The sequence below is a fragment of the Crassostrea angulata genome, chromosome 3 (genome assembly GCF_025612915.1).
Source record: "Crassostrea angulata isolate pt1a10 chromosome 3, ASM2561291v2, whole genome shotgun sequence".
NCBI lineage: Eukaryota > Metazoa > Mollusca > Bivalvia > Ostreida > Ostreidae > Magallana > Magallana angulata.
In genome coordinates this window covers 13,513,313-13,541,153 of record NC_069113.1, presented here as the reverse complement: position 1 = coordinate 13,541,153, position 27,841 = coordinate 13,513,313, and the positions used below count along the sequence as shown (strand labels likewise).

General features: G+C 33.2%; 2 protein-coding genes and 2 pseudogenes across 2 annotated transcripts; 3 read left to right on the top strand and 1 right to left on the bottom strand.

Moving 5' to 3' along the window:
• The first annotated feature begins 3,781 nt into the window (after positions 1 to 3,781).
• On the top strand, positions 3,782 to 20,268 carry LOC128175253 (aplysianin-A-like; annotated as a pseudogene).
• Positions 12,536 to 14,482, top strand: LOC128175252 (uncharacterized). The gene is made up of 2 exons (XM_052840744.1): positions 12,536 to 14,107; positions 14,279 to 14,482. The coding sequence occupies exons 1-2, from the start codon at positions 12,841 to 12,843 to the stop codon at positions 14,308 to 14,310; spliced, it is 1,299 nt and encodes a 432-aa protein (XP_052696704.1). The 5' UTR covers positions 12,536 to 12,840; the 3' UTR covers positions 14,311 to 14,482.
• A 189-nt stretch (positions 20,269 to 20,457) lies between the features above and the next one.
• LOC128175705 (L-amino-acid oxidase-like) lies at positions 20,458 to 21,222 on the top strand (annotated as a pseudogene).
• Positions 21,223 to 25,956: 4,734 nt separating this feature from the next.
• Positions 25,957 to 27,575, bottom strand: LOC128178683 (uncharacterized). Its single transcript, XM_052845958.1, has one exon. It carries the CDS (start codon positions 27,112 to 27,114, stop codon positions 26,161 to 26,163), a length of 954 nt encoding a protein of 317 aa, XP_052701918.1. The 5' UTR covers positions 27,115 to 27,575; the 3' UTR covers positions 25,957 to 26,160.
• Between the last annotated feature and the right edge of the window lie 266 nt (positions 27,576 to 27,841).

The window sequence follows — 27,841 nt, the reverse complement described above, 5'->3', positions numbered from 1 at the left end:
GGGGGTTATTTAATTTTTCTTCTCCTGATTTATAAGGTGTTATCGACATCAAGTCCAGTTCTTTTTCATCATCCAGTTCTTTTTCATCAGAGGGGATACTGTACTAAATAAAAAGTCTAAAAGGTAATTTTACTTGAATTCATTTAAGTTGATTAACGTAATTTAACATTCCATATGTTGAATAACATAGTGATAACAGGTGTTGGACCTTCTTATACAATGAGAAATATAATTTTATTTGTGTTAACCTTGATAAGTAATAAAATAATTCGAAAAGCTTTAACTATAAAAAAAGAGAATAATTAGAACAAATGTAGAATCAGAATGAAAAGTTTAAAATAAACCAAATTATTAGATTTTTTCTTCTTAGTATTGTATCTTCCTATTCATGGGTTTATGTAGCTGGTCGTTAAATGCGTATCACTAGGTAGTCTGAGTTACTTAGATCGACTATTAGCGCGAAAACAATACCAATATGCGGCATTTTACAGTTAACAAACACTACTTGAAAAAATATATCTTTAAGATGAAATGTGATTGATGCATATATTAATACACCAGAACTATCACTAAGCCTCAAAGTACAATGTCATTTTTTTCATCATAAAAATGTTATTTAACCTACAAACTTTATAAATAAAATAAAATGAAAAGAAATTTGTTGATTGTATTCATGCATTTTACTAGTTCATACAAGTTTACTAGCATGTTATAGCAATTTTGGCCACGATGGATAAAATTGAATGAATAACGTATACTTGAAAGCAGAGGTAAATAAGAAGAAAAGGTTACAGCGTAACATCGGTGATAAGAACCTCTTCACCTCTAGGTACAATGTAGTAGGCATCCGTGGAGCCTCAAGCAGGTCGTTGTAAGGCCTACAGTACCGATCAGACCCAATCTAACACCAGAGTAAACCCCAACTAAACCCCAAGTTTACTTTCTGGGTTTACTTTGAGTTTACTTTTTGAAAATTTGGGTTCACTCGGGGTTTACTTTGGGTTTACTCGGGGTTTACTTTGCTTTTGGAGTCCAGTATACGCACTGAAGTGTGAAGCAGACCTGTATTTTATCTTATCATCCTACTGCCTGTGATTCCTGCCCCTTGTATATTCCGAATACACATGTAGCGTCTGCTTTCAGGTTATACTTCTGATCGGAGTTTACTCTGTGTGTCCACTCTGGGTTTACTTGGGGTTTACTCTGGGTTTACTCTGGGTCCACTCTAGTAAACCCAGAGTAAACCCAGAAAGTTAACCCAGGGTTTAGTTGGGGTTTACTTTCTGTAAGATTGGGTCTGATTGGTACTGTAGTAATATATTAACTCTTCAAGACTTAATAAATGTTCTTATAAAACAGGCAGATTTATGGTACGAATAAAAAATGCCGGGTATTTTAGAGCTACACTGAAGATCGGGTATCGTTAAAAATTCGGTGTTTATTGAATAACGTCAACACATCCAGACAATTTGACAAAAAAACTTAAAAAAATTAAACGTGTTAAGTTTGAGTTCTATTGTTAGCTGAATCGTACATTTTTTACCTACTTGATTACAGTACCGATCAGACCCAACCTAACACCAGACCACACCCCGACTAAACTCTGAGTTTACTTTTTTGTGTTTACTTTGCCTTTACTCTAGGTTTACTTTTTGAAAATTTGGGTCCACTCGGGGTTTACTTTGGGTTTTCTCGGGATTCACTTTGGGGTTGCTTTCGAGGTCAACTGTACACACTGAAGTGTGAAGCAGGCCCGTCTTTTATCTTACCATCCATTCCGAATAAACAGTTAGCGTCTGCTTTCAAGGGTATACTTCTGACCGGGTTTACTCACTGTGTCCACTCTGGATTTACTTTATGTTTACTCTAGGTCAACTCTAGTAAACCCAGAAAGTAAAACCAAGGTTTAGTTGGGATTTACTTTCTGTTAGGTTGGGTCTGATCGGTATGTTATGTTTGATATTTCCAGACTTTTTAATGTTTGACGATTCTAAGTCTAAACTTTTCTTCCAGCCTTGTCAATAAGGTGTTGCACACCAATACACCAATACACTCACACAGTAATCTGCAAACCCATTCATAAATACACAATAAGTAATGTTTCAATTCCTCTAGAAACAGGTTGCGCTAAAGTTTATTTACACAAAAGTTAACAAATACTCGCCACGATAACAAAAGTTTTTATTGAAAATGATTAATTGATCTTGTCATTGATACAGGGCAGATGGAAAGTAGCAATACAATGTTTACTTCCTAAGATATTTAAAAATGCTATTTCTATAATATATAAAGAAGGCTCATTGAAACGACTTAGATGTCATTTCATAAAAGGCAAAATAATAATTTTTTTAAAAACTCGTAAACGACCTAGAAAATTATGGATATTTAGAGATGCATCGTCGCATTATCTCTTATATAAACAATTTTATGTTCTTCCCAAATTCACTTCTCGACACTATTTAAAAAACGGTGTTGATTCTAACCTAGCTATGACCAAAAAGGAGTTCTAAAATGCAGCTAAATATCTCTTAGGACAATTAAGCACATGTTGCTGTCATCAGAACACCAGATGGGTTGAGATGCACGCATTATTTATTGGAACGCTTGTGAAAGAGGTTATTTTTGCCAGGCTTACAAAAACACAGGTATTTATTTGATACTTAGTCTCTAGACTCTCTGTAGAATCTCTTTATAACTGGACCCTTCTCTGTCAAAACAGACGGGCATTGAAATAATAGGAGTGCATTTATTTTAAGAAATTGGTCAGAAACCATTGGAAGTTAAGGTAAAATCAAAACTGTCAGACACGTATTAGAAAGTTTTATTGTCGGGGGTAGGCTTACTCAAAATCTTGCAAGTTAAAAAAATTGAGATAAGATAGTACCTAAATTTTTAGAATAATGTTATGGTAGTGTGATAGCGCGACAATGCAATGAGAGTGGTGCGATGGTACGATGAAGTGATAGTGCGATGACTCAATGGTAAGAAAGCGATAACACGATGTTGCGATAGCAATATTGCAATAGCAACGACGCGATGCTCTATGGTGTCATTGTTAGTTTTATATCACGCTATCGTTATCGTGTGATCGCGCCATCGCTTTATCGACTTCATTCAAAAAAGGATTTCATTCCCAGCAGTCATTGCATATCTTCGTGTTCGATGACGATAAAATAATGGAGAATTTCTGGGATGGTACAAATATGACTTAATGTTTAAGAGTAAGATAATTTAACTTAAAAAAACTCAACATATCTAAGTAACAGGAACGTAGTACTAGGGGGGGGAGGTTGAGAAAGACTTTGTTTTTGGTATTACAAATAACGTCCATTGAGGGTTTGTACAGCGTGTTTATAGCTGCTGTACATGATTTTAGTATACATGCATATAATCCATGCAAATACATCACAAGATAACAAATGTCATGTTATAATATTGTACGTGATTTCCATCTACTTTTAAATTAAAGTATGATATTAATATTTTAGCAATATAATTATTTTTGTTTTTCCTCGGACTGAAACGTCACACTTTTATTGGTTTAAACATGTCACGTAAATGCTGGATATATCTCTATTTCTTCTGGTGAGAATCAATACTCGGCAATATGGCCGATGAATCGCCTACTTATCCCGGCATTTCATAATATTTAATACAGAAACAGCGTTTCATAAGTATTTTAAATATTTGGAGAAGATGCCCTTTGGTATAATGTTTAAATCAGAGTTGTTTCCTGTTGAACTGAGGTCACATTGTGATGTCTGGAGCAGAATAAAATTGCAGAGTCGAGATTTCCTCAAATCACTGTAGAGGAAAGGGGGAAACGTTTAAAATTAAATATCAACAAAACAATGGTGCAGCAAATATTTTCAAAGAGTATTTAAAAGGTGAGAAATCAATGATAATTTTAGGGGTTTGATTGTGTAAAATTGGACGAGATGTAAATGGATTTGTGTAGAACTTCACTTTTTTGTGAAAAACTTTCTGACTTGATTGTAGTCCAGAAAACAAAACGCTTATTAGGTTTGTTAATGACTGACTACAAAAATATATATATATATGATTGGTCAATCAAATAGACGTCGAGACGAAAAGGAAAAATATTATGTACAGTATAGTTAACCTGTGCATTCACAGGTTGATGGAGTTAGATGGACGATGAATGGGGAATTTTAAAAAGGAGATAGTTAGAATTTTGCCATAACCATTCCCTTTTTACATGTATCACCTTTTCACTCCAGAGGATTTACTTTCCATTAGGCTTTATCGGTAAAGATGATGGAACACTTGGAGCACCCATCCCCTGGGTCGGATAGTTTTACATCCGGTCTGGTTCTTTTTTTTTTTTTAAATGGTTTAAAATAGTAAGTAATGTTTAAAATAGAAAGTGTTGTACCTATGTGGAATATATTGTATTATTGCTTTCGTTTGCGTTTCATCACACTTCAAGATACAACTAAAATATAATCAAACCACTGATGGCAATAGTATAGTTTATAAGAAAAAGTATGTCATGGGCATAGGTGAACTTTATGTTCTGAATTTTTCTATGAATATTTGTATCAAATTATTTTTTGTTAAATAGCATGACTAGTAAACCCATCCCCAACAACACCCGCGAATCCAAAGTTTATGCGTGCATGCAATTTGATAAATTTGTTATTGCGCTGCCCAAGATTTAGGAGGGTGTCTTGTACGTAATGTGTCTTGTACGATATCTTGAATAGTATAACCCATCAAAGTATTATTCTCTGGGATATGAAAAATATAATTTTTGTATCCGTTTCTGAAACGCGTTACGGTACGCTGATTTTCTGAAGAAAATTACTAGCTAAAACCTGTAAAATTCTCTACATACTGGTTTTTATGAGATTTTGACCCTTTCATATTTTGCTAATTTTTCATGATTTTTCAGCTTTTTAGACCTCCCCAGCTAATTCCCTGTAGAGGGTTGACCTTCTGTACCGCGTTCATGTTGCACTATAACATGTCAGAAACTTACCGGTGTATAGTTTACAATGTCCCATCCACCTACTTTTCGTGATATTTTGCCTCCCGTCTGTAACTTTCAATTTCACTGTGTATAGTCAACACAACAGTCATAGCCGCAGGTTTCGCATTTTACTTCTGATTCTCATGTACCTAGCATATGGGGCCTACATATTGCATATCAATTTCAACAAGAGACACCCCTCTAACTAATGATAATCATTAAAAATCATTTCATGAGTTTTAGCAACAGTCATAAGCCTTCAGTACAGCAACTCTCAATTTTACAAAAATATTGACGGGTACTTTATCCGAAACTGTCCCTTTGTATAAAATTTTGGTGATACTGATTTGGTCAACGGAATTTGCACGGCACTACCATCATATGAGCAGAATATGCACTAAAGAACCTTCTTTGTGCTAGTGGTTTTTTTGGCACCCACAGGTCTTTTACCGTGTTTAGTTAGTCATAGTTTGATTCAAATTTTCTTACTTGTTCAAAATTGTGAACCCATGTTTTTTCACCAGTAACAATATTTGCAAATTGTCAAATAAGATTTGGGAAATTCGCAATCACCTTTTTTATTGGTGGGGGGGGGGGGGGGGTCATGTCATCTATAGGTGGTTTTGCATCAATTTGTTCATTTAAAGGGAGACAAATTTGCAAACATAGATAATGTGAAAAAAGTATGAAAATATGAAAATTTGAATAAAACCTTTCAATATAATATAATGCCATTATATAATTAGTTGATGAGAACAAAGTAGTAGTACTCGACTTAACATTTCGTTACACACACTGGTTCAAGATAAAATATGTATACTCTCAGGGAGTACAAACCGTTTTTTTAAATTTATCTATTTATTTATTTATTTATTTTTCCATTTATATATTTTTGGTTTAATTTAGTTTTTGATCAATGTTGATAAATAGAACAGATGATTCTGCCTTGTGCATTATTGCGATCCAAAGCAAAAAATTATGATGTATTTATTTTGTTTCAAATAGACCATCCAACCATAAGTTATAAACCTGCTAAGGGAAACTGTCGCTTACTTTTATAACTAAATCACAAACATTTGCCTTCTTGAACATAGTAATCGTGAAACGACAATTTGTTTTGTAAGCAGTTTAAATTTATATCAGTACACTAAGTTTCTCTTATTTGGAAAAACTTTTCGTGTGCAAAATTAAGACATTTAAGTCTTAATTGTTGTTAAGTATGTAATAAATCCAGAGGTGCTCGAAGGAAATTCACGAGATTCGCCGAGATTTGTTCAGTTCCTGTGAAATTTCGAGCTGAGGTGTAAGTGTTTGGATGACATTCTCAAAATACGCAAGTACTGGTCGTTTTTCATATCCTACTTTGATTAGCCTAAAACATGAAAGTCTATTATGATGTATATCTTATTTCATCATCTAGCGGTTATCTAAACTAAACAATGATATTCAGAACAGAGTTATTGTTCGTGTTTAGCCACTGTACACGTGATAAAAAATATAAACATCGGGTTGCTTGATAAAATTATAATATGTTTGATGTTTTTGGAGTGCAATACCATGGTTTATTTTTGTTTTTGTTTTAAAATGGGTGTCTGTTTTGTATTTTAAAAAAGCTTAAGTTTTCATTTTCAAGAAACATTCTGCATTAAATTTGATATAGTCTGTTTAACTATGGATTAATACTAGGTCAGGCGCGGATCGAAAATTAATCCTTAGGGGGAGATTGCTACTAAGCATGTGTATTGTTGCAACAACAGGAAAACTCTATATTTTCCATTGTCACTTTTCTTTGAAGAACTATTTACAATCACTAATTAATGAAGATACAGTTTAAAATCAATAAACGTCTAGATTTTATTATAGACTACAAGTATCTTCATTCTCTGTAATAGACAATAAACACGAGGCGCCATTTTAACTGCGAATCTGAAAGGGTCAAATAAAACCACGTGGTTTAAATCTAAATGACAATAACATTAACAGGGGTGAATAATAAACTGTGCATTTTAGTTAATTCAATCAAGATAATTTGTAATTTCCTGATAACGTTTCTCCAGGGTGTTACATATGTCTAAATTTCTATAATAGATGTAGTATTCAATTTGTGTTTAGGAAATCCTAAATTTCTATTATTTATTTCTAACGGGAAAAGCATACAATCTCTAATGAAAGTCATGAAACTAATTAATCATTCTGTTATTTGGCCGTTTTCTTCTTGGTCACTCGTCCTGGTGATGTATTATCATTCGGAACTTTTTTGTTGTCTATCTAAAATTATAATTCCGATATACTGAACACATATTGAATGAACTTGAATGTGTCACTGATACGTACTGTTCTTTTCTCAATATGTTATGGTTTACTTTCTTGATATGTTAAGGATTGATTAAACTCTTTTCTCAATATGTAAGGTTTATTTGTGATCCAAATGTCAGTATATTAGAACTGCATGTGTCCTAATTTCAAACCATCATATGCCCTCTTAAGATTTGCCCTTTAGTTTAAATATAATAAAAACTCATATTTTAAAGTAAATATGTATGAAATATTTCAGAGAAATTTCTTTGAGGTTTTCTTAGATATCTTTCAATTATTTTAAAGTCCCTAGTTTTCAAACTCCACAAAATTCTAGAGCCTTTTTTGCGGACGTCAGAATGGCTAACAAAAATTCTAATGTCAATTTCTGTTGCGGAACATGTAGAAAATTAAATGATTTATTGTTATTTATAAAATAAGGCAATGATAAATCATAAAAGACGTCATATTCTCTCATAGCTTTCGATAATCTTTGCATCTGCAAAATACCACAAATATCCAAATCATCAATTTTTTACATTGATTTATGCTAAGTGCACTTTGGTGTATAAAGGTTCATATCATTTCTCTTTGTGTATTTTGTTGCTTTTGTTTGGTTGGTAAGGTGCTTCTTTTTAATTTCCTTCCTTCTTGTATCAAATTTAAATTTTTGAGCTGGGTTAGCATTCTTATCAAATGATTTCCTAAAACATATAAATTTAATTCTTTTGTTTTAAAAAGGTGGTTTAAATAATCTGCATTTTGTTAATACATTCTCTCATTTGTTTAAAAAATACCCTTAAATATTTCGTTCTACAGATACAACATAAAGGTGAATATATTTCAAAGTTTAAAAACAAAACAAGGCAGAGATTTCGTTCAGTGGTGGCACAATGATGATGGTGTCCGAGAAATTACTCTGTTTGGTGTGGCTTGTTTTCGGAAAATGTAAATGTAAGATCGTTTTTGCTTTTTATTTTTGGAAAAAAAAATTCAAAATTCTTAACGTAGAAGGTAAAATTTTTACACAACACTATACACAGTACTGACTGTTTCCAAAAAATGATTTTTTGATTAAAAAAATTAAATTAAACACTATATAACAAAGAAGAAAGGGAAGTAAGGGCCAATTTTGGTCTCATCTCAAAAAATGATAAAATTTTACAAAGGTATCTACAGTAGGCACAAACGTGAAGTTATCTTAATTGGTCGAAGGGGTTTAAGAAAGCGGAGTATGAGAAGTAAGGGAGGAATCGTGCAACAACTTTGTAAAGTAAAACATTGACGTTGAAGAAAAATAAGACGGCATTATAACATCCAGACATGTCTTAAACTTATTAGAACCCGACACTCTTAACAAAGCATTATTTTGATTAATTGCTAATATGTCATAAATAATAAATGGTATTTCGGCGATATTAAGAGCACGTCATTTAAAATTTTTAATAAGGCTCGCCTCGTCCGGAGTTTGCCTTATACAAAAATGAATTAATCAATGTGAACTTCATTTGATTTTAATTTGAAGTTAAGGATAAGAATACCTATATGTTCGTATTTACTGTATGTCACCATAGGAGGTGTTGTAAATAGTTTTTTGCGTCATTCGTCATCTTGTATGTTGTCCCATTATTTCATGTGTCCTTTCCTTAGCCTTTTTATACATGGGTTAAATTTGGTCTCCAAAACATTAGGTACAGTCTTTTAATTGTTGTTTTTTTCATTTGTTGTTCATTTGGTTTTTAGGGGTTGGGGATTGGATTTTTCTTGTTAGAAGATCCATTCTTTTTGCAGAAAGAGTTACTTGCATAAAAGGTTCAATTTCTAATTGCTTGTAATACAGCTTAATCACTAGTAATTTGCAGATATCTGGTACATTCTCCTTTGATTAGGCCTTTCAATTTTTTTTATCTCTATATATTATAGTATTTTGATTGTGCAATATGTAAGATTTGCCCACATTTGCTATTTGCTTACATCTAAGAATAGCCGGAATATCAGTCAAACATAGCTCGAGGTTACTTTTTGACGGGCCCATATTGGCCATCGTAGAATTTCATTGACTTGTGCTATAAAGAAATTTTGCTGAATCACTTATTACATCTTTACAATAAGATTAGATAAGATACTCTTTATTTCCTCCACATTATTGGTGAATATTATGATATTTTACATTAAAATAAATAACAAAAAACAATTACAAAATGGTCCCACAATAAAAAAAAAAAAAAACGAATTTCGTTACACAAATCATAATTTTTTCCACTTTTCAAAAGTAATTTGGGCAAAACTGGCATTTGCATTGCATCCTAATCGAGCCAAATATTGTATTTGGGTATTTTGCAAATCAAAAGAAACATATTCATGTACATCAAAATATCTAATAAATCCTCCAAAGGCTTGTCTTTCTCATTCATTAATCATGAACAACTGAGCATAATGTTAAAGCACTGATGAAATGTCGGTATTTAGAAATATTCATTGTAAATTATATTCAATTCATATATGGGAAATTGTTAAAGAAAACCCTGGCCTGAGAAAATATTTTAATCGTCTTATTGCATTATTGTCTATGAAAATGGTTTTAAAAAATTGTTTTCCATTCTTTTACAGTGAGTACACAACTTTAAAATCATTTTCTTAACAACTTCCCATATACGAATTGAATTTAATTTACAATGAATATTTCTAAATACTGACATTTCATCAGTGCTTTACAACAATTGTTTCCATTTTGCTCCCTCTTTAATAAAAACATTCTTGACTACTTGTTTTGAAAATATAGCTTTGTTGTACATTTAAGCACGATCTGTATATTATCAAAACCGATTTGGTTTGACTTTTCCGATAGCGTCGCCATCAGTTTTGACAGCTACGTCAAACATAAACAATACACGCCGCCGGTGTTAAAACTGTCTGATTGGTCAACTCGTTTTCTTAGGCGGAGTTACTTTTAAATGCTTAGTAAACGTAATGCCAGAGCACGATATCTCGCAAACACACTTTAATAATTCGGGAGTTAAAGAAACGAGGAAATACCGTATGATACACATGAATTAGTCAAATGTATTGTAAAGCTGCATTATGTGCATTCGGAAGAGGTTCTCATGATGAAGTACAAAAGTCGCAAATGCAATAATATTCGTATTTTTTTATTAACCCTCGTAGTGTATTATAGCTTATCAAATTGACGCGTTTTGTTTGTTGTTTTTTTTTTGGGGGGGGGGTGTCGTTTTTTAACTATTTATTTCCATGTAGTCATGAGGCAACTCTAAAGTTTATAAAAAAAAATGTTAAAAAGTAGGTACTTGTATTGTGTATCTCTTGCGGGGGGGGGGGGGGGGGTATACATGCAATACTGCTATTTTTCCTCCCAAGGTACCCACTTTTTAACGAAGCTTCTTCTTTTCTACAGCACGTATTATTTTTTTTTTTACATTTGAAAAAGAGAGATTAAAAGACAAATGCAAGACCGTATTGGTTTTTATTTAATTAATAGTTGATATACTCCGTATTTTTTAAATACGACAAAGTGTCAGCTGATGTTATCTCCTTAAAGGCCTCGTAAACTGCATGCAAAAGTGTGATGTATTTATCCCCTTTCAAAATGTTCTTTATTTTACGAAACACTGCTTCGACGGGATTGAGATCAAGAGAATATGTTGGTAGAAAGAAATATTCGACACCCACTGTTGGCAAAAAGTTGCGAAGCTCCCTTTCTGCTCTGTTATGGTGAATTGCTGCGTTGTCAGATATCAAGACATCCCCTGGGTGGAAAACAGGTTCACCCTCGTCTGTAAAGCTTTGTGTGGCTTCTGCAATGAACTGAACATATTCAGTGCCATTTGAAGGTCCATCAAATATCTTTACGTATTTAACCCCACTCATTCTAACTATTGCGTTTACAGTGACATTCGCATGAGGATTGTATCGAGTTATTTCTATACATGGAAGGCCCTTAACTGAATGACCGTAATTATTTTGTCCATCTGCAAGTTTAATTCCCATTTCATCTATAAATTTTAAAGTGAATGGATCTTTCTGATTGATATGATTGATATAATGCTGCGTATAATTCATATTCTGTGGGGTGAATCGGATTTTATTTATTTTTGATATTCGTTTATATGTCATGTTCAAGTCCTCTTTCAGTGTTCTAGAAATGGTACTTAACCCCAAGGTTTCTATTGAATTTGAATTCTTCAACAGTTCGTCTCTAACAGTTGTCAAGGGCATTGATGGTCTAACATGCTTCAAAAAACGGACGTACTCTACATCTTCTTCCAACAATTTCTTTTTTCTTCCTCGATTAGTTTGAACAGGTACTTTTACGCACCCTTCATTACAATACTGAGTCCAAAATTTAGTAATTGTGGCAGGACATACTTTGAACTTTTGAGATGCAGTTTTTCGCAAACCTCGGGGTAGAGAGTATTCTCCAAGCCGCGCCCCATTGCTTTCCATATAGTCTATTATTCTTCTCCGATAGTCAATTCCCGTTGGAATTCCCTTCTCATACGCCCTTCCTGCAATATTTCTTCTGTTGACTGATAGCATGCCTTAAAAATCAAATGTTATAAATAAATAGGAATATACAGTTGATGAAAGGGGAATTCGTAAGGAAATGTAATCGTCAACATCTGCATGTATACAAAACATGTAGTTGAATTATATCCATCTATAATGCCGTGCTTTAAAATACATAATGTTTTATACTCATATCAGTGTGGCACGTCCTCTCTCCGGCATTCCACCCACCCCCGTCCCCACGGGTCCCCCAAATTCGTGTATGCAATTTTGCATATATAGTGAACATTCAGTAAATGCTTTGGTATTTCTACATTTTGTGTGTGAGTTTTTTAAAGTTCTTTTGAAAGGGTGTGTTATATGGAAATTGGGGTAAACATCCCTTTGAAAATTTCCAGATCCTCGTCTGCCAAATTGTTTTATATTTATATAAAACTGACAGAAAACATCTTTTCTCGGATGATGCTAAAAATATAAACAATTCATAATTTATATATATTTTTTTAAATAGGAACTGCTGAAATATACACAACTGTAGAGACTGTCCCCTCGCTTCAGTTTTTCTTACAGCAGACTTTTTTTTTATATTTAAACCCCCCCCCCTCCTTTCACTATCTTGGGAGCATGTAAAAATGTAAGTCAGTGAAATTGAAGTTATAGGTCTTGTTCAACCCCCTCCCCAGCGGATTAGGCTTTTTTTGGCTTGTCAAGAGTATTTAGATGAGTCTGCCCCCCCCCCCTCTTTTAAAAAACGATACTACGTGCCTGTAATATAGGATTTATCATTGCCATCGTGACATCATGTAATAAAAGGCTGTCAAGATGCATCCAAAAACCGCCTTTTTTAAATAATAATAAACTTAATGACAAGCAAAAAGATGCCGGGAATCTTACAGATGATCATGTGCCATGGGTTTAATTATCGTCGTTATCAAATATAAATATCTAAGGTGTGCTAATGAAAAATTTCTCACCTCTCCCTCTTTCTCTTGCAAGTTGCAATAAAGGTTAAAGGTCAACTTTTGTTGATGGAATTTCTACAACATAGCGGGAACTTTCTTGTAATTTGGTTGGTCAATCAGATTGCGCACAAGATTTTAGCAATCATTCGGCCACTATTTGTAAAAAATATGGCGCTCTCGAAAGCTGTGCCGAATGCAGGTGATGAGATCGATTTGAAGATTCATTATTTGTATTATAATGAAAATCGCGTCTCGCCCATTTCTATAGAATTTGCTGAGCTGATGTCCCTTGGATACATCGGACTTGAAGCTGTCATACAGTCTCAGATTAAATACATCAGCCGGATGCCGACTCTGCGAATGTCATACAAGGACAAAGAAGGGGATTATGTCGACCTTTATCAAGCCAATTTCTCGAAATTTCTCAGGACCGTTCGCACATCAAGTTCAGATGAAGTTCCCGTTGTTAATATAAAAGTATCCGAAGGAACTTCCCCGGGACATTTCCAGTCGCCTATTATTTGTATTCTGCGATCCGGAGAAACGCCAGCTCGCAAGGAGTTGGATTTTCAGTCGCAGACACCTACAGTTACTAATCCGGGAAGTTGTACATGTGGGGATGAAGTTCTCGATCTATTTACTTATCGATCACCAATCGAACAATCGATAAACGAGTTGCATGACGACATGAAAGAACTTCAGACAGAAGTTGAGAGTGCGAGGGAGTATGTGCTGAGCATGCAGGAAAAATATTGTAGGGCCCCCGCTCGAAATATTGGCAATGGAAAACAATGTGGAAATTGTCCCTTGCGTCTTGACCATACCGCGCGACAGTGCCATATTGAAAAATGCGTGACAAGCCAGCAGTGTGGGGATGTAAGTAAGCATCCGGAAAAGAAGTCTATCCTAGAAGGTGCGAATGATCATCTAAAACGACTAGAGAAAAGTTTGAGAGAGAAAACGTTGGATTTAGAGATGAAGCAGAAAGCAGTCGATTCGGTCAAAAATTCTTTTAGCCAGAAGATAAGAGGACATTTGATAAATAGTGATAAAGAAAAATATCTACTGAAGACATCGAATGGAAACTATGTACCAAGATCGGGCCTTGTTAACATCGACACGGCGAAAATTGAAAAATATTTTCAAGGCAAAGTTCCGGAAAATATCGAATTGGTTGCCAAAACTTTTCCAATGATCATACGAAATTTCGACAGCGGACGCCCCATCGCTAGGTTAGGAAACCCTGCTCGGCCTATCTTGGAGGCAAATTCTGTTAGATTTCCAACAGCCGCACTAGGGAGGCCTCCAAGTCCCAGAGGATCATGTTTCTGGGGTGAGTAAATCTTCAAAAATTTATATTTTAAACAAAGTAATTTAAGAAAACTTTCATTGTTTACAAGATGTGCCGTACGACAATTGCTGATAGAATTAGAAAGAAGTACTTTCATACACTAGCGTAAAATACCAAAATCTGACAATTCTTGGTCTCTTTTTTTTATTTCAGAAGAATCTGTACCGCCAAAGAAGAGGCGTTGACGTTTCATGTTTAAAACAGCGATGCACGATTAAATATACATTTACAGTTGCTGTGTTTTGTTTCTTTGCCTGGTAAATTTGCTCTTTCCGTGCATAATTAAGTATCCTCAAGCAGCCAATCAGCGATAAGCTGAATCGACCAATAAGAAAGTTTGTGGTTAAGGGGCGGGTCTTGTTTATACTACATGTAGCTGTCAAAACTGATGGTGACGCTATCGGAGTCAAACCAAATCGGTTTTGATAATATACATAAAGAGACAAATCATACTCAATTGCTGTCCTTTGAATAGTCTTAGAAACAATATATCTATCTGAAACATCCTTGGAAGAAAAAAACATAAAAACTTTATTATGAACAGCGGTTTTGTCCGCTCTGATTATTTAGTTTTAGTTTGGAATGGTCCTTTTTTGTAAGATCAGTCACAGAAATATGTGACTGTTTGTTGAAAACATTAGAAACACTTTTATTTGAATTGTAATGTAATCTCCATTTGTAAGCATATAATTCCACAATTATAATGATTCTTGAATAGATTGAGACGAGTTGCTCATTAGCGCAGTATCATCGGCAAGCAGAACCCCTAGAACTTGAGAATTGACTCCAGCAAAAGATACAAAACGTTTGCTATCATAGTACCAATCTTTAAAAAAAAATTCCATTAGTTATTGTCAATTTTAAGTTCATATAACTTATACAAGAGATCATTGTGCCATATTCTATCAAAAACCGTTTCTTTATCAAGAAATGTACAGAAAACTGGTGAACCTCTACTATTATAATAACCATTGATTTCTTTTATTTATTTATTTATTTATTTATTTATTTATTTATTTATTTATTTATTTATTTATAACATAACAAGCAGGGACACCACCATGATCAGTTCTAAAACAAAATTCTAATGAGAAAAAGAAATACACGATTTCTGTATTTATGTCCAAAATTGAGGCCAATATTGGCATTTTCTGCCCTTTTTACTTTTGTTTATGACATGCACAAAAGAAATGATATCGAAAAACCTGTCATTCTTCCTTAAAGTAATATGAGCTGCAATATATTTTGCTAGTCATTTAAAGAGACAATCAAAAATTTATCGAAAACTAACATTCCCTTTTTGAAATAAAGCTGTTGATTATGTACAGAAATCCAAAATACGAACTCAAATTGAATTTGTAAACAATCAGCCATGCAGTTTTTACCATTTGTTGTACTGTTTATATTTTGATTTTGTGTATCAGTTATTATATTTATATAAAAATTATCACCACATTTGTCAGGTCTAGGCAACCTCCGTTTTTGGAGGATAGCTCAATTTCAAGATGGCTGCTGATTTTTACCATATATGGAAAGTCACTTTGCATTGTGGGTGAAATTATCCTCCATTTTTGGAGGATAGCATAGGTATATTTCAAAGGCTTCGTGCATATCTTTAATGAGAAAATGCAAGCACCAGACCATATGGGAATTAAAGTTAAGGGAATAAACTAATGATTGTATGCGGCGATTTGAAATTCTATGTATAGTATTTTCACAATATGCTTTGAAAGCGTGTACTTCCTGTGTTCAGTTTTACAAATGACATAGACTATTTACATGTTTCATTTAATAAAAATCACAAAATAGTGATGTTTATTACTCATTAAAACATTAATGAGTTCATTCACGTTTAGAGACACACAATAGATATCTTGATCTGCTATATTGTACATGTACAAAGTAAATGTTTGCATATACCCTAGGAACTTTGTAGCTCTTATTCTAATTAATTCACAGGTTATTAAGTATCATTTAAATTTAATCCCTTAACACAAAAAGACATTGTTAAATTTTATTAATCAAAATGATACCATTTATAGATATCAATTATCCAGAATATTGAAAAAAAATGTGAGAGTCTTCACATAAGATATTTTTCTTTAAAATCAGCCCTGCAATTATTTAAACTTAAATATTTATTAAATATTATCAATAATTATAATTATTAATAGCTAAATAAGGTGATATTTTTATAGTATAATAATTATATTTTATTCATAGTCAACTCCCTTTGTAAAAACAGAGTTAATTGCCCTTCATCTGAAAAGATCCACCAGGGGGCGCATACGTCTATCCTCCAAAAACGGAGGATAAAATCTATCCTCCAAAAACGGAGGTTGCCTAGACCTGTTTGTGTCTATGCTAAGTAACGACTAGTATGCAATTTCAATGGCAACCATGATAAAAAACTTCAAGCATACATCATTTTTTTCACATTAATTTTCCACCGACTTTCGTCTTTATATAATATTGTCACTTTGTATCTCAACTCTAGACCAACTTTTTAAAAAATATTCATTAGTTGTTTATATTCATCTTTATACAATCTTACACATCTGTTTAATCCGTGAAGAACTGTAGTCGTTGATAAAACCAAAGGTTACAAATAGGTTGAATGGGCCTGGTGCTTATTGTTGCTGTACAACTTATTATGGGGGTTTACGGCACAATTATACTAATATACTTGCTGATATATATGCCTCTTCTAAATGTACAATCTATTATAGCATTGAATCATGATGTTTTGAAGTATACAGTCTCATAACTGCAGCGCTTTGTGCATACAAATTGAGGAACCACGTAAGCGCGTTATGAAAATTTGTATGCACACACCGCTGCAGTTATGAGACTGTATACTTCTAAAAAATCTTGATTTAATGCTTATATTTACATTTTTTTTATAACTTCATGCCTTGTCTGTAAATGTGATTCATACCTTACAATTCCTATCTTATTATAAGGGTAAGTTCATATTAATGGAAGAGCCACAGTAACAACCGCAAGCGTGAACGTTGATTTTCGCTTGTGACGTTGCAGTAAACAACGTTCAACGTGACGTCATAATAAAACTCGTCATTTTAACCTTTGTATACCCTGTGTCCATTACAGTATAACTGCCGTAGCTTTCAACACACTTTACAAGCAAAAAATATGTGGAATGTAAATATAAATATCTAATTTATCATTGTAGTTTGCAGCCATATCTGACAAAAATAATTAATTTACAATATAAGAGACTTATATGTAATTAAGATTAGCATCTCCTTGCCTCACCGTTGTAACTAGTAGATACAACAATATTCCATTAGAAAGACGTTTATATCCTTTTTGTACTTCATAGATTGAAGATGAATGTCATTTCATATTGAAAAGTCCTTTTTATTGTAATGTAAGAGAAAAATTCCTAATGAAGTATATTTCTATATTAAACCCTCTGTCTTCTAACTAATTTAACTATTGTCAACACAAAATGTAAAAGAGCTGTGCAATTTAGGTAAATATATTGAGAATGCTATTGTTATTAGAAAACACCATCTATAAACTTGCCTATTTTGCAAGTGTGCCGTCCATATGCAAACTAACACGTGTACATTAATTGTCATGTATATTTTTAAGTCTATGACCTGTACAGCTGTTGACCAATAAATAATATGAAGCACTGATTCTATTTGCAATTTATTATGCCCTAACTTACATGCCGTATTCAATTTGTTTGCACAACCAAGTGTTAATGACCGAGGATATCAAGAAATAAGTGTTTCAATGCTTAATTACAATGTAAAAGGAAATTAAAAAGAAAGAATAAAATATAATGATTTAAAAAACATTTGATTAAAACTTTACAGAGAAGAGCAATTCTGATTAACTATTTATTTGAAATGCCTTTATCATGTAAATTTTCCGCAATCAGGAAATTCTTAACAGCTCGTTAACCGAATGTATAGTCACCATTCAAAAAACATATGATGGGATGTCAGATACATTACTGAAAAAAGTGCTCTGCTCGAAACATTAAATGAGACTAACAATAAAAGCATTGCTAACAAGTTTTCAAATTTTGGTAAAGGCGTTTATTAAACACTGTAACTACTTACTTCACATTTTAAATGTGATAACGAGATTATATTATATATATTTCAGAATGTAACAATAGATATGTATTTAAACTATAATTTTTTTTGTAATTAACGCGCTATTTTGAAATCCGGACGAATCTAAAAACTGTAAGCAGGATACACTTAGTATAAAAAGATGAAGTAGTTAAATGTTATTCCATGCATATATGTCACTTAAATCTATTAAGAAACATATTCAAAATTTTAGAAAAACTCAATAAACAAATACAAGTATATATTTTTGTATCACACCAGAAGCTAGATTCTTGTTTTACTCATGACGAACGTTTGCAAATACAAACAAATTAGTTTTATAAACAATTGTCTTACTATAATACTCTTATTATTAAGGGTATTAATCAATGAAGTTTTAGATGATATATTTTTTCAAATTTTCCGATTTTCATCAGGAAACTATATTGAAGACGTCACTATAATAGGAGTCGGTATCGGCGATTCATTTAAAGGATGGAGACTCCGGGACAAGGGGTGGAAGATTGGGATCTACAAATACTCAGATCGAGTTGGAGGGAGGATGTTTTCAAAATACTTCCCTGATGCACCGGATATTCCAGTGGAGTTAGGAGCAATGAGACTAAGGCCTGAAGACCATGTTAGGATAATCAAGGCAGGACGGGAGCTCGGGCTTACCTTTGTTCCTTTTCCTGAAGGTGGTGGTAGAATTCCTGAGCGAACTATTTTATATATGCGTAATACACGTCTTCGAACATACGAGTAAGGAGGACCTCGCACTCCGTACAGACTAAGGCCAAAGGAGCTCATGGACCCTCGCGATTTGTCAAGGTTTGTCTGCTCAGAAGCATCATTCAAATGAATAGCACCGTTGTTTGTTAATTTTTAACCATATCAAATAATTTACTACTGTAGTAGACCTGAATTGTTTATATTAGCTTTAAAATTGTATTGATCTTTAATTCATTTTTTTCAGATTACTTTCTGAAACGTACACTAACTATAACGGTACAAACCCAAGGACCGAACGTTTTACTGCTACCACTATAGATGGAGAGTTCCTGTATATCTTCAAAGGTTGTCTTTCTTTCTTTTTGTGTTTGGTTTCTAATGTTGTATGTTTGTTCAAAAAGTGTTACTGTTTGAACTCAAATCTATTGGGATTGTGTTTATTTGTTTGCGTCTTAGTATAACCCCCTTAGATTTGAATTTGTATAATTAGCGAACGATTTCTATCAGTAAAATAAATCTGAAGATGGATACAGCTAGTCTTAAAAATAAAAAAAATGTTCTTTCAAAGTAATCATTTTAAGACTTGCTTGTAAGTGGATATTTTTATTAGCTTTTATGCATTTCTATTGAAAAAGATTCATTTTTCTTTTAAAATTTTTAAACCTCATCAGCTATGTGTGGCAGTTCTAGGTTATTTTTTTCTTCTCGTCTTGGAACAATTTTTCTTTTTCGAAAATGATTAAATTGATTCGAAAATGTTAGTATTTACAAGTCTTCCCTTTGTACATTTAACTAAGTTAAAAATTGTGCTATTAATTTACATCTAAATTTTTTTTTTCAATGGTGGTTTTGCAAAAGTAAGTGCTAATATTTCTCTTTGATTTTCAACAAAAGATTAAAATAACTTCAAATAGAGCTTATTAGTCGACTTGGTTTAATCCATTTTCTTCTAACTTTTTTTTGAAACTGGTGGTGGTGGTCGTAGTTATACAAGTGTAAAGCGATTAAACCACATGCCCGTTTGCATCACAGAGTTTATTGACCAAAATTATATTGTATCCTTTCTTCGATAGCTATGAAGACGTCATACTGAAAACAGGAATCAGTGCAGAGGCTCAAAAATATATCAAAGACAGCAGTGCTTTTCACTTTGGCTTGGGTCTTGCACAGAGCAATGCACATTTTCTAAAAAATCGACAAGAATTTGCCGAAAACTCTAGACCTACAGACCTTCCTTCATATGTGACCGTTCAAACCGGGATGAATTCTTTCCCTGTAGAATTTATGAGGCAGTTTCTTACATCTAATTCAAAAAGGTAATTATTTAATCTGAGTGAATAGAATACGGTAACAAATGACTATGATTTTTATTTTGGTATTTTAAAAATGCTGTTCAAAGCCAAATGAACTTCTTATCATTTGTTTTTCGTATCTCAGTCAACAATTTTTTTGGATTGCTTATGCTTTTCATTTAATTTCAGTCATGCTCTTAATTTGAATTGCCAGCTTATGAAAGTATTAAGAAAGAATAAAGGGATTTATCAACTGAAGTTCAGAAAAACAGTTTCAATCAATGGAAAGATTATGCCTATTAAAAATTACTTTTTTGTTTATTCTCGAAATGTTATACTTGCAATACCAAAAGTTCCCATTCTAAATATACAGATGCCACAGTTTAGTAATCCTCATATTTTGTCTGCATTGAATTCAGTGGTAGACGTCCCATTATCGAAGATTTTTCTGATTTACGACTACCCATGGTGGCTCGGAGGATCTCATAATATCACATATACCCAATCCGATCTTCCTTACAGACAGTCATTAAACTAGGGTATTTCAGGGACAGGGAAGGCAGTTCTCCTCATATCATACGCAGACACTAATGCTGTACCATTTTGGAGCCGACTTCGAAACATGGGAAAAATAATCAGTAAGAGATATGACGACACTAGAGTTGCAGATAAAGTTGTAAATCGGGCTCACTTACAGTTATCCAGTGTACAACATAAATGTCAACAGTATTCCAAATCCAATTGATGGTATGATGTTTGCCTGGAACAAATATCTTTATAATGATGGATTGGTGGAGTGGAAACCTGGATCAAGGTGGTACGATGTCAAAAAATATCCTACTCGGCCGTTTTCTTGAGAAAATATTTACATAAATCATGGTTACTGGGGAGCTGATCTTAACGGATGGGGAGAGGGTTCCTTGGACGCTGCAGATGACGTTCGTCTTATTTCAATGTACCATCCTATTTGAAAACTAAATAATGTGAATTTAATATAAACAGTTTAAAATCTGGATAGTTAAGTTGATATATCTTTGATGTAATACTTGTTTATTAAAGATGAGAGACATTGTTGTAGGAAAAGAATTTATACATTTGGATTCGTGTGAAGAACCTGCTTGATTTATCTATTAAGGTCTTTCTGGTAAATTTACATCTTCAAAAATGACATATGATGACTACTGTGTGTCTTCTAAGGGATATCCAAGTTATTGAACATATGAACATAAGATGACCATTGTTCCCCTTAATGGCATCCAACTTACAGTGACCACTAGTCTCACTACAGTTGCTGACTTAAGTTAAATCTCGTTCTCCCCTTGGATAAGCAAACATGTTACATTGCTTTAGATTATAAGGTGACCTCTGTTCTCCTTATGAATATTTCACTTAAGGTGACTCCTAGTCGCCTACAGTGGCTGATTTCTGGTCTACTTCCATCTTCAAAAATAACCTAAGATTACCCAATTGCCAAGATTACCTATAGATTAATGAAATTACATCTACAGTGGTTGAGGATATTAGGAGACTTTTGGTCTCCTTATTGATATTCTACTTAAGATGACACCTAGTCTCCGTTCAGTGGATGGAGTATGGTGAATTTCCATTTTCAAAATTGCATTAAGGTTATCTTTTCCTAAAAATGCCTTAACAAAAAGTGTTTAAACTTCTGCGATGATGAGTTGCTGAGAAAAATGCGACAGAATTTCTGCTACGGACGGACAGAAAGACAGACAGATATGCACACAAGTGATATGGTCACCAGCGGTCAGTTGAGAATAGAAATTGCTGTGTGTTTTTTTTTTCAGATGAAAGTAAATTCGTGATTGGGAATGAGAAGAGAGTTTGGATTTTTAGGAGAAAAGACGAAGGACGGAGACCTCACCTCTTTGAGATGAATTCACAAAGGTTCGTGTTGCTCTGCTTTAAGTTTGTATATCGCTTTATGGATTTTGAGATGGTTGACAGTTTGTAATCGTCATTTTTTTTTTTTTGAAACATTTTATTGAAACTCTTTTACATTTTTACATACATGGTACAAAAAAAATTAATATATAGCGTATTATTATGCAAAAGAGTTATATTTGATAGAGAAAGTAAAGAGAGAGAGAGAAAAAAAAGACAGACAGGCAATATCATCATGTACATCAAACATAAATCAGCTATTGTATATTTTACTTCTAGTACTAACTATAGTAGATTTTGGGTTTATAATTCATAAGTTCTATGTAATAGCTAATATATATGCTACCTACAGCAAATCACAAATTGCTTTCCATTCTCTTTCATATTCTAAATATTTGCAGTTTTTTAATAACATAAATTTCTGAATAAGGAATCTGTCGGCAATTATGATACTTAAACCAAAGAAGTCAAGTTTTTGGATAGGTTTTAACTTACAAAAAAAAATGTATTGTTTTACAATAAGTATCAATAAGTTCTGAACTCTGTATAATTTATTATTGTTGTATTTACCAATCTTTATGCTTTTTTATCAAAAACAAAAGAGACATTATATTTTGTTAAGAACAGCTCTTCAATTCTATACCATATATCCTTAACTTTAGGGCATTCTGCAAATAAATGTTCTATTGTTTCAATGAACTACAAAGAGGAGAGTCCTTAAGCTTAATTTTATAGAGATAATTATTCGTAGGAACAATTCTATGTAATATTTGAAATTGCATCCATTGGAGTTTAGATTCAAGAGTAGCTTTAAATGGAAGTTCAAAAATATTTCCCCAGTCAAATTCATTCATATCATATCCTTTCTCTCTCCAATTTATTACCGAGGTAACTTGCTTTTTCTTTTCTCTAGTAAGTAAATTGTACATATCTTTACATCCTTTTTTGCTTTTGTAAAACACTTTTAGGGGCATTGGTATATATGGCTGAATCTTTTGTTTTACTTGTGTCATATTACATGTCCCTATATATTCAAAAGTTGCGTTCCTCAGTCCTACATATTCTACATAATTTGTTTTTACCTTTGAGTTAATAATTGTTTCATAAGTTATGAAATTACCATTTAGATCAAAAAGGTCAATAATACAAACCATACCATTATTAAAATATTGTTTTAGAAATACAGATGCCTTGTTTATTTTAATTCTTGGATTATACCATATATGTTCAAATGGAATTAATTCTTTTATAGTTATCTGGCAATCAGTTATTTTGGTCCAGCTCAGGAGAACTTCTTTCCAGAAACAATTATGTATTAATTTACATATTTTTAGAGTATATTCAGTACCTCTTGACCATAAGTTGCTAACACTAGTATTCATTTCAGCTTCTAAAATATGTATAGTGGGGCCTCAGATATCCGGACGCCAGATAACCGGACGCTTCAGTTTACGGACGATTTAATTTGGGAACAGATTTTTTTATACGTTATTTTCTCTCATTTATCCGGATCCGGACGGTCTGTTTTTACCACAAAACATCGATTTACTACTAATCTTGCTTCATTTAACCGGACAGTAAAATTTGATGATACCATACTCAGTACAAAAGATTTCCCCTGTCAATTAAGTTTCACACTTTTTTACGTGCTAGACCCTCATGAGTAGCTTGTATAAACACACTGACTTCCCAAATCACTTTCAAAAATTGGAAAATTGCGAACAACAGTGTATCACACACATATCACACTGAGACACAAAGAATTTAGCTAGATATGGTTATCATTATTCTCCGGTTAATATTTCATGACAAAATAATAAAATAAAGAATAAAGAGTTCTTTATATCTAAAAACGTTGATATCAACAGACAACTCTAGCATGTGTTGCTATATGGTATGAAAGTCAAAAAACCTAGTATCAACACTAGGAGAGATTGTATACAAATACATTATCATTCATGACAACAATAGACACATTTCAGATATCCGGACGCTTCACCTATCCGGACGATTGGACTTGGGAACGAAAGCGTCCGGATAACTGAGGCTCCACTGTATCCATTTTGGCGATGAATGAAGAAGTCTTCTTATCCAGGTTGATTTAAGTGCTAACATAAATTCCTTGTAATCGATCATCTTAAGCCCTCCCTGATTGTAGTCTTGAATGATTGTATTTTTCTTAATTTTGTGTATATCTGACCCCCAGAAAAAATTAAATAAAGCTTTATCCAACTTTTGTATTAATTCATGGTCGGGGTTTGGTAAGGTTAAAATCAAATGATTCATTTTGGGTACAATTAAAGTTTTTATAACAACTATTCTTCCAATTGGAGTTAATTTTCTTGATTTCCATTGTTTAATTGTTTGTTCGATTTCCAAAAATTTACTTTTATAATTAAGTTCTGGCATTTCCTGTAAGTTAACTGAAAATTTAATTCCTAGCAGATCAAAAGTTGTATTATTCCAGGTCAGTTTCCATCTAGAGTGATGAAAAACATCTTTTGAAAATTTTTTATTGCCTATCCAGACCATTTTTGTTTTCGTAAAGTTAATTCTTAGACCTGAAATACTCGCAAACATATCTAATTCTATAAGAATCCCATTTAAAGATTCTGGTGATCCATTTGTAACAAGAGATGTATCATCTGCGTATTGAGAGATTTTATATTCTTCTCCAGCTATTGTCATTCCTTTAATATCTTTGTTATTTCTTATAAAAATTCCTAATATTTCAGCACATAATAAAAATAAATAGGGTGACATTGGGTCACCCTGCCTACAGCCTCTTTGGGGTTTAAAATATTTTGAAGAGAATCCATTTTGTAAGACACATGAATTTATATCATTATAAAATGTTTTAACCCAATCTTTGATAGGTTGACCAAATTTGAATATGTCAAGTGTCTGATAAATAAAATCCAAAAGCTTTTTCAAAATCTATCAACATTAGCAGACCAGGTATGGAATTTCGTTCTGTATAGTTCATAACATCATATATAATCCTAATGTTTTCACCTATAAATCTCCCTTTTATAAAACCTGTTTGATCTTTACTTATTAATTTGTCTAGAAATTTTTTAATGCGTTCTGCAATACAACCTGAAGCTATTTTATATATGACATTAAGAAGACTAATAGGGCGCCAGTTTTTCAAAAATTGTTTAGGTTTTCCGTATTATGGTATGCAGGTTATAATCGCTAATTTATTTGGTTCTGAAAATTGCATTAATTCTTTAGAATTATTGATTGCTCTTGCAATAAAAGAGCTTATATCCGTCCAGAAAAACTTGAAAAATTCACATGTAAATCCATCAGGACCAGGAGTTTTGTCATTTTTCATTTTTTTAAAAAACTTAGAATTTCAGACTTGGTTAATGGGCCTTCAATACTTTTAGACTCTGTATCGCTCAACTTTGGAAATTCAATTTTCTTTAATTTTGTAATAAAAACCTCTGACTCAATAATTTTCTTTTTTTGTATAAGTTTTCATAAAATAATTTTGTTTCATCTAAAATTTTAAACTGGTCAGATACAACTTGTCCATCATCCTTAACCACTTGAGATATTTGCTTGCTTATGTAATTTCTTGATTCTAGTGAAGTGAAATATTTAGAGGGTTTCTCTCCATCTTCTATCCATTTAATCTTTGCAGAATATTTTTTTGCGAACTAATTTCAAAATCGGGTAGACAAGTGCAGAAAAAAATCCGGAAAAAGATAGCGCACTTTTTGTACAAAGTTGGTGATAAAAAGAAAGTATAAAGGGGGGTAAAACCCCAAAAACAAAAGACAAAATCAAAAGAAAAAGGTCAATGTGCATCATTTTGATCAATAATCCATAATGAATATTATATATTTAACCACATGGAACCATATTGATATTATGATAGTATATTGTAAAAGGTATGAGACATACGTTATAAATATTGAGTAGAAAAAGAACGACGTCTACAGATTGTATATAGTCATGTACGTAATGTTCCACGGAAGTGATTAAACATCGGTGTTGATAGAGTTTAATCTTTTAAAGATAAATTTTGTAATGCACTTGCGCCGGTGTCTTTGATATGAGTGAACCTTCTCGCGCCTATTTTGGATCCAAACCATCGCGACACCACGACTAAAGCATTTTGTGTCCCATTATCACACATGGTGCGTAGCAGTGCTCTTCCGGCCCCGTGTTCGCCGTCGTCGTCAGATCCTTCGTGTTGTATCCCATCTTTGCTTACAAAGCGATATGCAATCACGTTATGGCTAGCGCTGGATATAGTAGGGATTTGCATTATTTCTACGAGTGATTCTCTGACTTTCTTGAATGAGTCTACGGTCGTTGCGTGTGAGGCGAACCGGTTCCCATTGTCTTCCATGTGGTTACCTGCGCTGACGGAGAGCTTCACTGTGTCACCTGAGATGACCTTGTCTGCCGTAGGTCGCGTACCCATTTTATCCCTGTAGACGTTACCGCTTTTGGTAAAAATGAGTTTGTCCCCCTTCAGCCGGGTTTCAATATTCTTATCGTCATATGATTTTTGCACTTCCAAAAGCTTTCTCCTTTGCTCACGGAGTTCCTCTGGTTGATGACTCGAGATTCTGATAGGTGACCGTTTATCTTTTAACACCTTGATCCTGCTCATGATCAGGTCTTTGTCGTTCTTACTATTGAACTGTACACACACAGGCCTTGGGTGTTTTCTGTTTGGATAAATCCCTCCCATTCTGAATGCACTTGTGATCTGAAGTTTGGCAACAGTTTCGTTTTGGAGATCTAAATCATGAATAAACAAATTTCTAACAATTTTCGCTAGACCTATTTCGTCAGATTTTTCCGTGCATTTTTCATCTATACCACTGATAATGATATTGTTTTCTAATGAACGAGTCTTCAGATCTAGAATTTGTTTCTCTTGTGTGTTGATTTTGAACTCTAGTTTTGAGATGTAGTCTTTCAAACAATCTATTTCTCTAGTCATTTTGTCTTGGGAGTCTTTTAAATCAGTTATTGAATAGATAGTATCGTTTGCTTGCTCTTGGACCTGTTCTAGACGTTTTGGACCCCGTGTTTTCCCCGTAGTTCTTTTGTTATTTCGTCCATATGCCGCCCTTGACTATCTTAACGAAACATGAAGCTCGCTAGGGTACTCTGAATACTTGAAATGCCCTGCATAATTTCTCGCAACTGGAAGCCTTCCACCCCGGAGTTTTTATCTATCTCATTATCTTGAGTGTCTTCCATTTCGTTCAGGGGTCTTTTTTTGGGTTTATATCAACCATTTGTTTACAAAAAGACAGTGTGTTTACCAGGGAGAATGTTAACAACAGTTGAGTATCGCTCACCTTCACCTAGTGTCCGGCCTTTGTTTCCAATATTTTTCGATTTCCAGAGCAAGTTGCACACCACAATTCACAGTTATCACTCCAATTTCGAATATCGAATATTAACATATTAAATAAAAGTTTTCAACTGTCTCACAAACTTTTTACAAAAGGTTTTTTTTGGAAAAATTCATCCCACCGAAAAAAACCTCCCCCCCTTACATCTCGAGCATGCGCATATGATCTCGTCATTTTTCATTCACAGGCGAAGTTTGATATAGGGTGCATTTGTTGTTAAAGTGTGGGGACTATATAACATAAATGTAGCGAAATATCAATACATTTCAGAGGAATACTTGTAGCCGTTAGACATTTCCCTAAAAA

Excerpts from the sequence above, each read along its gene's own strand:
- LOC128175252 (XM_052840744.1), top strand. The coding sequence starts at position 12,841 with ATGGAATTTCTACAACATAGCGGGAACTTTCTTGTAATTTGGTTGGTC. Across the intron at positions 14,108-14,278 it reads CAGAGGATCATGTTTCTGGG|AAGAATCTGTACCGCCAAAG; the intron begins GTGAGTAAATCT and ends TTTTTATTTCAG.
- LOC128178683 (XM_052845958.1), bottom strand. The coding sequence starts at position 27,114 with ATGACTAGAGAAATAGATTGTTTGAAAGACTACATCTCAAAACTAGAG.